This window comes from Emiliania huxleyi (genome assembly GCF_000372725.1).
Source record: "Emiliania huxleyi CCMP1516 unplaced genomic scaffold EMIHUscaffold_262, whole genome shotgun sequence".
Taxonomy (NCBI): Eukaryota; Haptophyta; order Isochrysidales; family Noelaerhabdaceae; genus Emiliania; species Emiliania huxleyi.
In genome coordinates this window covers 1-14,979 of record NW_005200073.1, presented here as the reverse complement: position 1 = coordinate 14,979, position 14,979 = coordinate 1, and the positions used below count along the sequence as shown (strand labels likewise).

General features: G+C 63.9%; 4 protein-coding genes across 4 annotated transcripts; 2 read left to right on the top strand and 2 right to left on the bottom strand.

Moving 5' to 3' along the window:
• The first annotated feature begins 287 nt into the window (after positions 1–287).
• On the top strand, positions 288–1,620 carry EMIHUDRAFT_457646 (hypothetical protein). Its single transcript, XM_005777287.1, has one exon. The coding sequence runs from the start codon at positions 370–372 to the stop codon at positions 1,462–1,464; it is 1,095 nt and encodes a 364-aa protein (XP_005777344.1). The 5' UTR covers positions 288–369; the 3' UTR covers positions 1,465–1,620.
• Positions 1,621–5,105: 3,485 nt separating this feature from the next.
• On the bottom strand, positions 5,106–5,938 carry EMIHUDRAFT_115710 (hypothetical protein; the record flags this gene model as incomplete). Its single annotated transcript, XM_005777286.1, has 3 exons — positions 5,106–5,273; positions 5,503–5,554; positions 5,658–5,938. 3 exons carry the CDS (start codon positions 5,936–5,938, stop codon positions 5,106–5,108), a joined length of 501 nt encoding a protein of 166 aa, XP_005777343.1.
• Positions 5,939–6,304: 366 nt separating this feature from the next.
• EMIHUDRAFT_115709 (hypothetical protein) lies at positions 6,305–6,966 on the top strand (the record flags this gene model as incomplete). The annotated part of the gene is made up of 2 exons (XM_005777285.1): positions 6,305–6,330; positions 6,639–6,966. 2 exons carry the CDS (start codon positions 6,305–6,307, stop codon positions 6,964–6,966), a joined length of 354 nt encoding a protein of 117 aa, XP_005777342.1.
• Positions 6,967–9,956: 2,990 nt separating this feature from the next.
• On the bottom strand, positions 9,957–12,931 carry EMIHUDRAFT_115708 (hypothetical protein; the record flags this gene model as incomplete). Its single annotated transcript, XM_005777284.1, has 4 exons — positions 9,957–10,076; positions 10,782–11,580; positions 12,085–12,534; positions 12,627–12,931. 4 exons carry the CDS (start codon positions 12,929–12,931, stop codon positions 9,957–9,959), a joined length of 1,674 nt encoding a protein of 557 aa, XP_005777341.1.
• Positions 12,932–14,979: the final 2,048 nt, after the last annotated feature.

Here is a 14,979-nt window from a genome sequence, read left to right as displayed (position 1 = left end):
AACTTGTGATGGGACACCCTCGGAATCCAACTGCGTACTACTTGGCTAGCACGCTATTGGCATACCGACGGCTAAGGCCGAAATCGGTTCACACCTGCTCTTGCAGGTGTGAACACAAAGGATTCGCTGTATCTACTCAGCTGCTCCGCTCACACTTGCCTGTGAAGTGTGAACAGCGGATTTTGAATCAGCGTTCTCCTCGAACGATATCGGTGTCGAAACACCGCTCTGACAGCGCTCACGCTGTAGCACCCACTAAAGTTTGTTTATCAAGACGCCGCAGGACTCCTTAGCAAGCAGTACCACGGCAAGACGTGCGGCACTGCCAAGCCGGGGCCCGGTGGCCGCTGTCCGAACGAGGAGTGCGCGATGAGCAAGCCACCAGAGGAGCGCACCGAAGGGCCGTCGAAGAGCGCCGTCAAGACCGAGAACAGATGGCGACCCATCTGCCGCCGCGCCAAAGAGGGCCACAGCCAGTCGGCGCGCTGCCACAAGAGAGGCACGATGCCGCCGCTGCGCGCGTGGGCGTTTGTCGGCTCGTGCCTTCGCGGCACCGGCGTGGCCATGTTCGACTACGCCGACTACGGCGAGACGCTCCTCAAGCTGCCGGCGCCTCACTTCTTCTGCATTTCCGGTCCAGGAGGGGGAGACGAGGACAAGTTCCGCGAGCGGTTCGGCAAGCACAAGGTGACGATGCTCCCAGGTTGGCCGAGCACGCAGAGACTCGATGAGCTGCTGCGCCCGCACAACGTCTCGCACGTTTACCTCCACAAGGCTGGCGGCAACGACGGCATCGTTGCCCGGACGGCCGTCAACCTGGTCCACGCGGTATTCACCGGCAAGCATCCTCACGGCGATCGCTACGCGCGGATTTCGTCCTTCGTGTCGAACGGCGGCCACGTGCCCGTGGTGCCGTACCTCGTGCGGCCGCTGCCGTCCGGCAAGACGCACCGGCGTAAGGCGCTCCGCATCGCGCCGACCACGACCGTCCTCTGCCGGTACGGCGGCTACGAGACGTTCGACATCAAATTCGCTCAGCTGGCGGTGGTAGAGGCGGTCAAACGGCGGGCCGACCTCGAGTTCCTTTTTGTCAACACGGCACCGTTCGCGCAGCACGAGCGAATCCGCTTCCTGCCCAAAACTTCGACAGACGCGGCCAAGGCCGACTTCATCCGCACCTGCGACGCGATGCTTCACGCCCGCTCCGGCGGCGAGACGTTTGGCCTGGCGATTGCCGAGTTTGCGATGCTCGGCAAGCGCGTGATAACGGCACGAGTGGCGCCGAGTGCGGTGCACATACAGGAGCTGGGCGAGCGGGCTATGCTCTTCCACAGCTACGACTCGCTGCTCGAGCTGCTGCTCGCCTTCGATCGCAACGCGCACCTCGACCCCGAATGGAACGGCTACGCCAAATACCGGCCCGCGCACGTTATGCGCATCTTTTACGACGTCTTCCTCTCATGAAGCACGATGACTCATTGCACGACGTACCCTTCCTCTCATGAAGCACGATGACTCATTGCTGCCTGTGTTCGCCGATGCCACATCTTGGCGCCGTATATAGCGAGTAGCCCACCCCGACGTATTTCTTTTTGTCGAAGAGCCCCTGGCGAGTTGTAGAAGCGGTGGCACTGGTTCTTGCGCGCAGGCCGAGCGGCTGCAGAGACAGGGACGGGAGGCGGGTGAGCAGACGAGAGGAGAGGGCGATGTGGGCGAGGCCGAAGGCGTGAAGGCTGAAGCGGAGGCATGGCGAGCGCAGACGGGTCTCGGGTGTCCGAGGCCGGGAAGAGACGTTGCCGAAGCTGCAGGCCCTCGTGGGAAGCATACAGGTGGTCGCCGCTCCTCTCCTACTTCCCCACGCCGGGATGCCATCCGCGCAATACATGTATACGTCGGTCCCCCGCCCCACCCATAGGTGGACGAGGAGCGGCTCTAGCCCCAAGCCCGGTCGAACACCCCCCAAACAAATAAAGCCCCCCTTCGAGCTGAGAGGTTTTGGGATTTCAGTCTCGCGCAATCAAGTCATCAATCAACGATGGTGCCAACGGCCGAAAAGCGCCGGTAAGCATTCACGATGGAGGAGCGTCTTTCCCATGCTCGCGCGCACCCCGCGCGCGAACTATGCATGGGCCCGGCTCGCCCGCTTGGGGATGCACCCGGCACACCCCGCCCCCCACCTGCCGGCTTACCTGCCGTCAGTTACCCGCGGATCGCCCTCAACTGTCAGCAACACAAATCCACCAGTTTTTGGGCTGCCTTCAGCCTCGCCTCACAGCCGAGGAGCGCGGTGCGGGCGGAGAGCTCTGGCAGCGCCTGGGACTACGCCGACGCTCTCCATGGCCCAGGAGGCCATCAAGTGCAGCGCGTCGCCAAAGAGAAGGATCGGGAGCTTGCGCGGGGGGGGTGCCGGCGCGTGACTGACTCGCTCTGGACTACAGTAGTCTCTGGCACCCTGCGTTTGTTCATAACAAACCCGAAGGCAGGCTCAATAAAAAAGAAATTTTGGTTTCTCGGCAGAGCGGCAGAGTGAAGAAAGGCAGGAGGCCCGACAAGCGGTGACAGCCTCCCTGCCCTACTGTGTGAATCCGTATTCCACGTATTCCACATGACCTCCAAAAAGGGCCGTATTCCGTATAAAATTGCAGTTTTAGGCCGTATTCCACACGTATTCCGGAATACGTATTGCCCGAAATGGACGTATTCCGTATAAAATTTTCCTCGCTCCGCGATTTCACACAGTAGGCTCCCTGCCTGTCTCCTGTCATCTGTCTCACTGTCCCCTTTCGGGGGGGGGGGGGGGGGCGGGCTGTCTGTCCATTTCCGACTGTCCGTGCGTGCGATCCGGATCCTGGGCTGTGCTTTGTGTGAACAGCGCCATCGGAGGGAATTTCTTCTCAATAACAAGGCTGTGAAGACGCCGTAGAGGCGCGTGGCGTCCTTGGTAAGGACTGCGCGCTGCTCCTCTTCTTCTCAGGAGCGCCGCGCCCTCGCCCCACCACACCACACACGCTCACCGCTCTCTCTTCCCCACGTCCGCTTCTCGAGCAGCACACACACTGCGCCGCTCTCTCCACCCCTTCTCGTCTCTCGCCGCCGCCGCCGCCGCCGCCGCAGCCTCCGAAACCTACAACGCCCGGCGCCCCCCCCCCGCGCTGCTCCCCACGTACCCCCGCGCCCCCCCTCGGAGCCTCGCGTGCGTCGCTTCGCCAGCTCGCGCGCACCACGCCTCGGGCTCGCGTACCACATCAGGGCCCGTCGGCCCCCCGTGCCTCACGCGTCGATCTCTAGCCACCACCCGGACGAGCCCGCCGTCCGCACTGCACCGCTCATGTCTGCAGCAGACTCACCTGCCGCCGCTTCTCGGGCCTCGCGCACCACGACGCGTCCCTTAGGTGTGAACGACTCGTCTACCCGGATGTTCCGGGTGATCTTGTACTTGCCTTTTGTTAAGTCGTTGGGCGATTCGCTGTCGGGGATGTAAATGACCATTCCACGCGAGTATCGCGCTGGCCCGATGCACCATCCCTCTGTTGCGATTGACTCGAGCTTGGCACGTCTTTGGATAGGCTCGTTGAGTACCCAGGCCCGGCATCCAAACACACGCAGGAAGCGCACGTTCGGCTTGCGCCCTTTTAGACGTTCATAAGGGGTGGTCCAGGCCACATCGCTTGGGTCGGGGCTCGCGCCTTTAATTTTGGATCCGGCTCGGATCGTGCGTCGAGGCGTGATGTTGAGTCGCAGCGCTGCTTGCGTGAGCGCCATCGCCCAGTGGCAGGTAGGGAGTCCGCATTCAAGCAGCATCGCCCACCGAACAGAGCCGCCACATCGCCTGTTCGGCGATGGCGTTTTGGTTCGGCGAGTAGGGAGAGCTGGTGGTGTGTTTAATCTCATTCGTGGTGAGGTATTCGGCCAGCGACTTGCTCATGAACTCCCCTCCATTATCAGTGTGTAGTTGGCGACGCTGGCTGATGAAGTATTCCGACATGTCTTGCTCGAATCGGGCGTACTGGACTTCAAGTTCACCCTTTTCTCGCATCGGATATACCATGATGTAGCGCGAGAAGTCGTCGACAAAAACAGCGAGGTACCGATACCCCCCGTCTAGACTCGCGAGGAGCGGTCCGAGTAGGTCCGACTGGACAAGCTCGCCGGGGGCGCGCGACTTCTCAAAACGGGGCGCCTTCTTTGTCTCGGGCGCCCTTCGCATTCGGGATTGCATGCATATGCTACACGAATCCCGATGGCGCTTGGCTTGTTGCGGGGTGAGCTTAAATTCACACCCCGTCGTGACATGTGGCAACATCATCATGGTCGACGCGGGCATGTGCCCGTAGCGTCGATGCCACAGGTCGGCTGCATAGGGTAGCGTTGTAGGCGCAGTGGATAGCATTGGCATGACCGGCTGTGACACCGGTACGGATCGTGGGTCGCGCACTGGTCGGATCTTGACCTTCGAGATGTCTCTCGACGTGTCCAGGGTGACTCTTGCATTGTCTATGTGCAGCGTGTCGACTGGCACACCCCCTTGATTGGTTGTGGATATCGTCGATCCGAAGAGCCTCCTGTCCCGGAAGAGGGAGAGGATGTTGACCCCGGCTAGTCGCCGACCACACCCACAAAGAACCCTGCACAAAGACCGCAGGGCGGGGACCTGTTCCTTTTTACCCATCTCCTAGTAGAGGTGTCCGTTTTATTTATTTATTTATTTCCACGCCTGAGATGACCTTGCCACCCTGATCTCACAACAACATCGGCGGCCGGAGAAAATGAGCAGCGCAAGGGTGAGCCGCCTCTCCCCGCACCTTTTAAGCGTTTAAGACCGTTTAAGGAATTGGCGGCCCAGCAGCTCGCCCCAGGGCCCACCCTTTTAAGCCTAGGGGTCCCCTAAGCTTCTCGCCTTCTTTCTCCCAGCGGAGCTCTGAGCGCTCGTAGTCGTTTACGTTATTTGGGCGGTCTCGTCCTCGCGGCACCTTCTCGCCTTCTCAGCGCCGCTGAGCGCTCGTTTTGGGCGGTCTCGTTTTCCCTTGTTCGGAAAAAGAGCGGCCTTGGAAATAAAAATTTTAAAAATAAATAAGCAGCGGCGCGAGCGCGCGCGGGCGCGCGGATCACACACCTGTGACACTAAGGATGCCTTCCCTCCCTTTGCCGGCGCCTTCTTGGGTCGGGGCCTGCGGGCCCCTCACCCAGAAGAGCTTCACCTTGTCGGCGCCGTAGCCGTTGCGCATCGGCGAGTCGACGAGCTCGAACGCGAGCCCGGCCTTGCGCATCGCGTCCTGCAAGAGGGACCAGAGGGGCGACGTCGACGACGGGGTTAGTGCAACGGGGTTAGTGCACTGTCAGACCCGCCAGGATCCCGCTGCAGTGAGGCCGCAGGGCGGGGCGCTCCCATCACCCTTCTATGGCTAGAGGCGAGGAGCCTTCTCTCTCGGCTCGTCTAGTCGCGTCCTGCAGGCTGGCGAGCTCATTCGGCCGCCGCTCGCTCGCCGAGAGCAGGCACGGTACCCTCGCCGCCTCGATGGTCTCAAAGAGCACCGGCCACGCGTCGCGATTGTACCTACAAGGGCGAGCGGCGGCGGCGTGGGCGGCGTGGGCGGCGGCGGCGTGGGCGACGGCGGCGAGAGTGGCGGCGGCGAGCGGCGGCGAGGGCGGCGGCGCACGTGACGTCTGCGCCGATGGCGACGTCCCACGATTGCGCGAGGGGGCTGTCGGCCGCTTCGGGCCCCGGCCTTCCCCAGGAGAGCGACGCCGCCGAGACCGTCCCGCCGACGCCGTTCGCCTGCGCGTTCTGCGCAGCGAGCGCAAACACCTTTGCGTCGCGGTCTGTCGCGAGCACGCGCGCCGCTCCCAGCTTTGTCGCGGTCACCGACCCCAAGCCGGTGCCGGTGCCTAGCTCAAGGACGCGCTTGCCCTCCCAAAACGCGCTGCCGAGCTCCTCCATGTACCGGCTCAGCACGATGCCGCCGCCCCAGACCGCGCTGCCTACACCGAGAGAAGTTTTGCGCGCTGTACAATACCATCGAGAGGGCCCCGGCGGCTGGGTGACGGAGGGCGGCGCCAGTCGACGCCTCCCACATGTCTGCCTTGGTCATTGTCTGCCGGATGAGCAGCGGCGGCGCGCCCGGCCGCCAGAAGATGCGGCGAGGCAGCAGCGAGCAGTCGTTCCAATCGTTGACCTCGTTGCGGGCATGCGCCGCTGCAGCCGACGCCTCGGACAGCCATCTGGGGCGGAGGCGAGAGCGAGAGCGCCGTCAGCAGCGCTGCCGCGCCGTGGGAGGAGCAGCGGCGACTGGTACAGACGGTGAGCATGCTGCTGCTTCTGCTACTGCTGCGGTGGCGGCATCGCCCGGCAGAGATGCCGAGGCGGCGCTTCAGGCGGCGGCGGAGGAGGAGGCGGCGGCGGCGGCGGAGGCGGTGGCATTCCGGGCCAAGCGCGCGGCCCGACGGCGGGCGGAGCTCGTTGCTGAGGGCGAGGAGATCGGGGAGGAGCTGAAAGCCTCCGGGCTGGTCACAGCCTGGAGCGAGGCCCGTCCCGGCGAGCCTGGATACGCGGACGAGGACGGGGTGCCGGTGTACCGCGAGCCTGGCCCGCAACGCCACACGTACGTCGTGCTGGAGCTGCGGCCGCAACGGTCGAGCAGGGCCAGGCGCAACGCGCAGCAGAAGTCGGGGCGCGCGCGCGCCGATTCGCGGGCGGCCGGGAGGGCGCTCCTGCTGTCGTCGGACGCTTACCTCCAGCTGGCCGGGCGGGTCGCCGTGTGGAGGGAGCAGGTGGTGCGGGTCATGGAGGCGGACGCCCAGGAGGCGAAGGCGGAGGCGAACGCTCGGCAGAAGGAGCGCGTCGCTGCCATCCTCGCGGGCACGGACGCTGCGGGCGCGGGCGCGGGGGTGGAGGAGGCGCTCAATTGCTGGGAGGAGGGTGCGTACGAAGCGGAGACGCTGGAGGCGCTCGCCGAGTTCGGCGATTGAGCGCCTCCCTCTCTCTCCGGCTGCGCGCCCGACCGGTGCGGCCTCCGAGTCGGCGTCTAGCGCGCGCGATAAGGTTTTTGCTCGCCTTCCCTGGGACCCCGTGTTGCATGTCACTGTCATCACTGTGCGATTTCGGGGCCCGGGGTTGTGCGTTTACGTGAGCATGAGTTGGTGGCGCTCCAAAAGAATACCTGCCAGTTGCCGCCGGTAGGGAGGCGTGTGCCGAAGGAAGGGGATAAGGGCGGACAGACCGACGAGGCGGACGAGGAGGGGGAGGACCGAGGGGGGGGCGGGCAGCGGGACACCCAACGACGGGGACGACCCCCCATGTCGCAGAGGGAGAGACTGCGATGGAAGATAGCAAGGTGGAGACGGATCACGCACGCGGTCCGAAAATGGAGCGGAACGTTGAAAACGGCATACACAAGGAAGTGGGGGGGGAAGGGATTCTGGACACAGGAGAATGCCTCAGCCGCCTCTTACAAAAGATTGACACGCCGGACCTCTCCAACAGCGACAGACGGAAAGCGTTACTAGAGGAGTGTGAGACACAGATCGGGAAGGCGACCTCCGAGTTCCTCGACTGTGAGGTGGGGAGAGGACAGAAATTGACGGAGAAGATGGAAGAAGTGGTCGTCGAACTGCACGACAATTATTAATTCATTATTAATGAATTAATAAACAATTATACCACCCGCCGCCGCGCCGCCCCGCACTGCGTCGCCCGCTGCCTCGCCGCGCCGCCTCCTCGCGCCGCTCGCCGCCGCGCCGCGCCCGCGCCCGATGATTAATAATTAATAATTATTACCCGATTATTAATAGTGTGTGTGTGTGTGTGTGTGTGTGTGTGTGTGTGTGTGTGTGTGTGTGTGTGTGTGTGTGTGTGTGTGTGTGTGTGTGTGTGTGTGTGTGTTTGCCTGATGGCAGGGAAGTCCAAGGCAGCGGCGAGCGGCAGGTGGCGTCGGCGACGTACTCAGGACACGATGGCGAAGCCCACAGCGCAGGAGCTCGGCAGCAGCGCCGACAGCGGCCCCGCGCCGCGTCGGCGGCGGTCTGAGCGAGGCAGCCTGTACTCCTCAACCTCCTTGGCACTCCCCCGACGAGCGGCGCGCTATGCGGGCCCGCCGCGGGCGACGCGGGCGGCGAGCCGACGTGCGTGCCGCAGTCATAGGCAGCGCTGGCGAAGCGAGGAGGTCGGCGCAGGCCCCCAGATGCGGTCACAGCGAGAGAAGCGAGACAGCAGATCCATACCCCCCCACCCTTTTGGCCGGGACGACACCATACCTTACCCCGTAAAAAGGTCGAATCCAGCAGCCAGCAGCCAGGGAGGGATGCGGGGGCCTAAGTATGAATTTACTGCCCTAGAAATAAATTTAAATTGCGTTTATCGCCTGTTTAGCGCCGATCTTACCGCTTATTCGAATGTCTTCTTACGTTGCTTCGTGTTCGATTCGTGAGCGAGTGTGCCGAATACAAAGTGGATCCGCCCGCCCTAACACTGTCGGAAATCACCAGACTCCCCTGCGTCACTACGTGCCTCCCCGTCTTTGTAGCCTGGCGTTTGTGCCCCGTCTGTGCCGCCTGCCGTACCCCCGAGTTCATTTTATTATGGAAGATACAAAGAAATCACAAGATCTTCGCCTTTTACCGTGCGGAACACTCGGTGGACGTCCGAGCCCGCCGCCCCTCGCCACTGCACCCTGCTGGCCCATGCAGCGCGACACCGCCGGCGCTGCGCCTGCTTCCTTGCGCGCCGCTGGACGTCGGCCGAAAAGACCGCTTCCCTCTGTGGACCCGACTCCGCGAAGATCGCGCGCGCGTCGTGAATGCGGCGCGCGCGCGATCTCCGTTCCCGGGCACGCCGGTCGCAGTGGCATGGGATCCCAGGCTCAAAACAGCGCAACAGCGAGCGAGCGCCCGCTGCTCCTCCTCCCGCCGCCGCTCCGCTCACCGAGACAAACTCGGTGCCGCCGTTCTCGCCGCCGCCGCCGCCGCCGCCGCCTCGCCCCTCGCCTCCGTCACCGCCGCCCTCCATCTCGCGGCGGCGTCCCTCTGATGGCGCGGGCGCCTCTCGCTCGCCGGCGCCTCGCCGCCGCCCCCCTCTCGGAGAGCGCTCTCGCCGCCGCTCCGCTCGTGGCCGCCGCCTCCCCTGTCAATCCCGCTATCCGCACCACCGCTGCCACCGCCTCGCGCCTAGGTAAGGTAAGGTAAACTTCTCCACACACACGAGGTGGTGGGGCAAGGGGGGGCAACCCTCGCGTCTCCACGTCTGACGACAGGAGCCCCACGGCATTCAAAGTGCAAGGCCCAGTGCGCGTGGGTGAGCGGTGTGTGTGTGTGTGTGTGTGTGTGTGTGTGTGTGTGTGTGTGTGTGTGTGTGTGTGTGTGTGTGTGTGTGTGTGTGTGTGTGTGTGTGTCTCGCGCTTCACGGCAGCGGCCACCGCCTTCCCCTTCGCCGTTGAGCGGTGCTTGGCGACCTTTTCACCGTCCCGGCCGGGGTGTGCGCACACAGCCTGTGGCTGTGCACACCACTCGCTTGTTTTTTTTCGCTCCACTCCTGGGGATCTTCAAGGGGTTAGGAAGCCTTCCCACTCCAAGGGGCTGTGGGCACACTCTCTTTTTCCTATCTCTTTCTCGGTACTCGGATTGCGCCGCGGGCGCCGCCACGCATGCAGTTAGGTGCTTGGTTCAGCGGCGTGAGCCGAGAGGTGGCCCACCGTTGACAGCGCTCAGCGCGGGGGGGGGGGGGGGGCGGGGGCCCCCCACACACGCGCGCGGGAGCCGGGACGCGCCCCGGCAGCAGCTAGCTCATAATATGCGGCTCTACTCGTATCGACCAATAAAATACCGGGGGAGGCCTGCGCAGCCTCTAACTATTTAACCAAAACACTACTATCTCACAGCAGACAGGCTCGACACAGGTCCTCCAAAAGAATTCTAGCATCGCTATCACAGCACGCAGGCACGACAAGGGCGCGGACTGGCGCGGACTAGCACACCAAAAGAAAACCCCACCTGGCTATGTCGGAGAGGGTGACGGCGACGGCGACGGCGACGGCGATGTGCCACGCCCCCGGCTGCTTTCGAGTTTCCTCTTGAGAGCGCGACCCCTGTACATACATGTACACGTATACGCGCACAACCCGAGACCGGACAAACACTCGCGGGGAGCTAAGAATCGGACCCGAGTGACACATGGCGAGAGACACATGAACACACGATTAGTGACACCGGTCTAGAGGCGCCAGCGCACCCTCCCTGCCGCCCTCCGCGCTGCGCTGAGGACGGGAGCCAAGCGCAAGAGAGGGAGAAGGTCCACACCTGGAGAAGAGCGCTGAGGACGGGAACAGCCCAGCACAAGAGAGGAAGGTGGCTGCCACACCTGGAGAAGAGCGCTGAGGACGGGAACAGCCCAGCACAAGAGAGGAAGGTGGCTGCCACACCTGGAGAAGAGCGCGCTGAGGACGGGAGTAGCCCAGCACAAGAGAGGCATTCTGTGAAGCTCGACTTTAAGGAGGGGGCAAGTAGCCAGTGTCCCCATGGCAAGACAGGGCGAGATCCGCCGTCCCATGGAAATTTCCCGTGGCCACCCGTCGCTGTAACTCCGCCAACCTCTCCCGTTTCTTTCCATCTTTCTCAAGGGTCGCCATCTCGATCCTCTCCTCGTCCGTTGCAAGGAAATTCCGAGGATGGAATCGGCACCCTCGGGAGCGGAGGAGAGACAGCGTTTCCGTCTCGCCGACCGCGGCGCGGCAACCATGCAGCTCGCCTGCAAGGCGCTTGACCAATGATCTGTTCGTGATCCACTTGCTAACCTGCGGCACTAGGCGATACTCGCAGCATTCACAATCGAGCTTGACCAAGTCGAAGGTACGAGACGTGAGGCCATGCAACTCCATGAAACTGTCCCAATGGTAGGCGGGCACGTCGCCTGACTTGCCGAACCTTGTCATCACGTTCTGGCTCTTAGCGAGCGCACCGCCTGAGACTTTGACCCACTCGAACGGCGCCCGACTGGCTCCCAACCCGCCAAAGACTGGGTATACGCCTCCGATCTTCGGGCGCCCCTGGAGCTCTTCCGATGTAAGCACATGGACGCCGTTGAGCCAGAGGTTGATGCGGAGGATGAAGTAGGTGACTGGTGAGGGCTCGAAGGCGATGACTTGCGACTTGGGGTGCACATGTGCGATGAGAGAGGAGATAAAGCCAATGTTTCCGCCGACGTCAAGGACGAGAGGCGTGGGTGAGGTGAGATGGCGAATTCCATAGTCGTCGCATTCCCCGCAATCGCGTCCCCAGGCGTCACGGCGGTTTGCAAACTCGTCCTGGAGGCGCCCGATGGTGTCGTCCTTGGCAAGAGCCGTCACGTTCACCGTGACGCCCAGCGTGCTGATGGCCGTCACCTTTGACATTCCCCGCACCATGTGCTGCGCCTTTCGGTGACCGACCAGGGAGACGCCGAGCGCCGACAGCCACGGTGGCAGGGCGCTCAGCTCGCCCGGCAGCAGCCCTTCGTGCGTAATCATCCGTTGCGGCTGAACAGCACGCGCGGGACCGACGACGAGCGCGATGAGCGCGAGCGTGGCCGTAGACGCGCGGGCCTCCTTCGTCGAACTGCGGCGCAACACGCTCGTGGCGATCGCGGCGATGGGCAGAACACCCCACGCGAGCCACGAAGCGCTCGGCGCGAAGAAGCCCGCGGATACCGCCATGTATATGCGTCCCTCAGGCCTTGCACGCCAAGGCGTCTCATCGGGACTCCTTTTGCACGCCAAGATGGGTGACACCTGCCCCCCTGACTTATGTATCAGGGTGAGTCCACAAACACCGAACACACGTGCGCATGGAACCGCGTGGATCCCATGGAGAATAGCGCGACCGTGCGCGGCTTCCAGGCGAGTTATTTCTTTTTTAAGTGGCCATTCGGCGCCCAGGGGCCGCCCCCGGCCGCCTCCGCGCGTACAAAAATACTCCCGGGCCGCGGACACCCCCCCTAAACGACATACTAGCCCCACATGTGGCGTGCTTCCCCCAAAGTAGTTCAAAAAAAATCTGTGCCCCGGCTGGCCGGCAGCAGACGGCCGCACGCGGACCTCCTTGGCCGGTCTCACGGCGCACGTGCCGTCGATACGGTAGAGCGTGCCGATGGCCACGCGCCCCATGAACAGGGACCGGTAGAGGCCCAGGCAGCTGTACAGCTGGCCATCGGGGAGCCGCGACCCGACGTCTGGCGGCGCCTGGGAGACCGGCAACTTGCACTTGACGCGGCCCAGCTCGGAGAGGCGCGACGCCGACCTCTTGCCCGCCGAGAAGTTCGACACGTGCTTGCAGTACAGCCTCCGCAGCAGCTGCTCGGCACCCGAGCCGGTGTAGCCCTGCCAGTGCGACGTCGTCGGCAGGTCCTCGCCGTCGGCGCCCGTGACGCCGTTCTTCGCTCGCCGCATGACCCTCTTCTGGAGCTCGCGCCCCATCGGCGTCTGCCAGTTGACGCACGTGCGGCAGATCTGCTTCGCGTCCCAGCCCAGCGCCTCCAGCTTGGCCGTGGAGAACTTGCCGAGGTTGCCGTGCCTATCGCGCGCGCCGAGGCCGAGTAGTGAGACCGGGGAGGGTGGGCGGGAGGGGGCGCGCGCGTGCCGGGGAGGGGGGCGGGTGGCGCGTACTTTTTGATGTACCAAGTGCCGGCAGCGAGGATCACGTTCCAGATGTTCGTCCAGCTCGATTCATCCGCGGACTGCCATGCATGTGCACGCTGCGGGGGGGGGGGGGGGGAGGTGACAAAGGGACGGGGAGCGAAGGTCCAGAGTTGCGTCGCACCGGCAAGGCCATGCCGGTAGGCGACGTCGTCCATCGCAGCCTGATCCGGCGTCGGCTCGCAGGCGATCTTTGTCAGGGCGAGCAGCGCGTCGTGCCCCTCGAGCATCTGCAGCAGGTTCTTGGCGAGCTCGGCGCCATACCGAGCCTTCATCGCCGACTCGAGATCTGCGGGCAGGGTCGGCTGCGTGCGAGTACGCCTTGTGCCCCGACGGCACGCGCTACAACAATGTTGCCGAGAATCCGACCTACGGAGCGACAGCTCGGTGGCCGGAGGACTGCCCGTGCATTCACTCCCCGCCGCCGTCGCCGCCACCGGCGCCGCCGCCTGTTGACGATGCAGACAGCGACGGCATCCCCGACGCAGAGGAGTCCAACACGAGCGACGCAGACAGCGACGGCGCGACCGACAACGTCGACCCGGACGCAGACGGCGACAGCACACCCGACGCAGAGGAGGACACCAGCGACGCAGACAGCGACGGCGCGCCTGACGCGGAGGAGGGCACGGGCGATGCAGACAGCGACGGCGCGCCTGACGCGGAGGAGGGCACGGGCGATGCAGACAGCGACGGCATCCCCGACGCAGAGGAGTCCAACACGAGCGACGCAGACAGCGATGGCGCGACCGACAACGTCGACCCGGACGCAGACGGCGACAGCATACCCGACGCTTTGGTTCGTCAGGATCCTCATATCTACTTCGCGCACGGCGGTCAGGCTGACTTTCGGGGACGCAACGGAGCATACTACAACTTCTTCTCCGCCCCACGCCTGACCGTCAACGTCAAGACTGAAGACGCATCGTTCCGGCTACACGGCGGCAAGCTCATCGTCCATGGCAGCTTCCTCACCGAGGCGCATATCGTCGCTAGCTCCTCAAACATCTCCGCTCCCGCCCGCGCCTCCTTCTTTGCCCACTCGCTGAACGACGAGAACTGGGGGTGGAACGTCATCAACGGGACATGCAAGCACCGCCACTTCCAGTTCGGAAGGTCTGGGTTCAAGCAATGTGGTGACCTTAGAATTGAGATGGCCTTCTCCCACGCCACCTTCAACCTCGGCAACTGGACCATCACTGTGCGGGGCAACCACGTCTACTCTTGGATCTCAGGCCCAAAGCACCGCGTCGATGTCAGCTTTAGTGCAAGGGGTGACGCCGCCACGCGATCACTGCCGCATGGAATCATCGGACAATCCTTCGCCTCGGCTGCGCCACGGTATGGCCTGCTAGACGATTACCCCAAGACGGGCGAGTTCACGACCTCGGCGATGGGAGAGGGAGCGATTGAAGGGGAGGCTACTATGTACGAGATGCCTTCTTCTCATGCCACGGACTATGCCTTCTCGCGCTTCCACAAAGCAGAAGCTGTGATTGACCCAGATCCGCTGCTAGCGCTCGGTGCGAGCGCTGCCACCGTGCAGGACGTATAGTCGTGGAGCCCCGCGCCGGGCGGCTGGGGAGCCTATCTCACCAAAAGCACAACCCCGGACCAAGAGCACGCACACAACATAGGACCTGTTCCTTTTACCATTTTTTTTTTAGGGAGTGGACATCACTAGGGGCCCCAGACCTGCGTGCTGTGAGGTCTGTGTGTGTGGAAGCCTAAGCGTGTCGTGCGGCCAGGCCGACGTAGCTCGACTCGACCCGCGCTGGAGCGAGCGGCTGCGTGGGAGCAGAGCTCGCGCGGCGCCACGCCCTCGCAATTTGGACGACCGCGAGCGCAGCAAGGGCGGCGAGGGCGACTCCTGCGGCAGCTATCCACGCCGCCAGAGGCTGCTCCCCCGGGCCAGACCCGCTCGGCTTGGCGAGGAGAGCCGTGGGCACCGCCGCTGCCGCCCTGGTGGCCTCACGCGCAAGAGCGAGCGCGAGGTCGTCGCCGGCCTCGCGCCGCTGCCGCTCGAGCCAGCCCGGCCCTGCCTCGTGCGCCATGTGACCCGCGATCTTCTCGGGGCCGTCCGCGAAGCGCACGTCGGCCAACCACTCTGCCGTGAATTCACACTCGCCAGACACGGGCCTCACGTTCACACTGTACAGTGTAGCTGTAGGTTCTCCTACCTACCTATATCGCGTGGCGGGCTCTCGGGGTCAGCGGGCGTCTCGCCCCACGCGACGCTCTCGACGAGCCGCTCGGAGCCACCCTCTCGAGCCAAAGTGCGGATGGCGTGGACGACTCTCGCCGTTTGGACGTGCATGGTACC

Coding starts and splice junctions, on each gene's coding strand:
- EMIHUDRAFT_457646 (XM_005777287.1), top strand. CDS start 370: ATGAGCAAGCCACCAGAGGAGCGCACCGAAGGGCCGTCGAAGAGCGCC.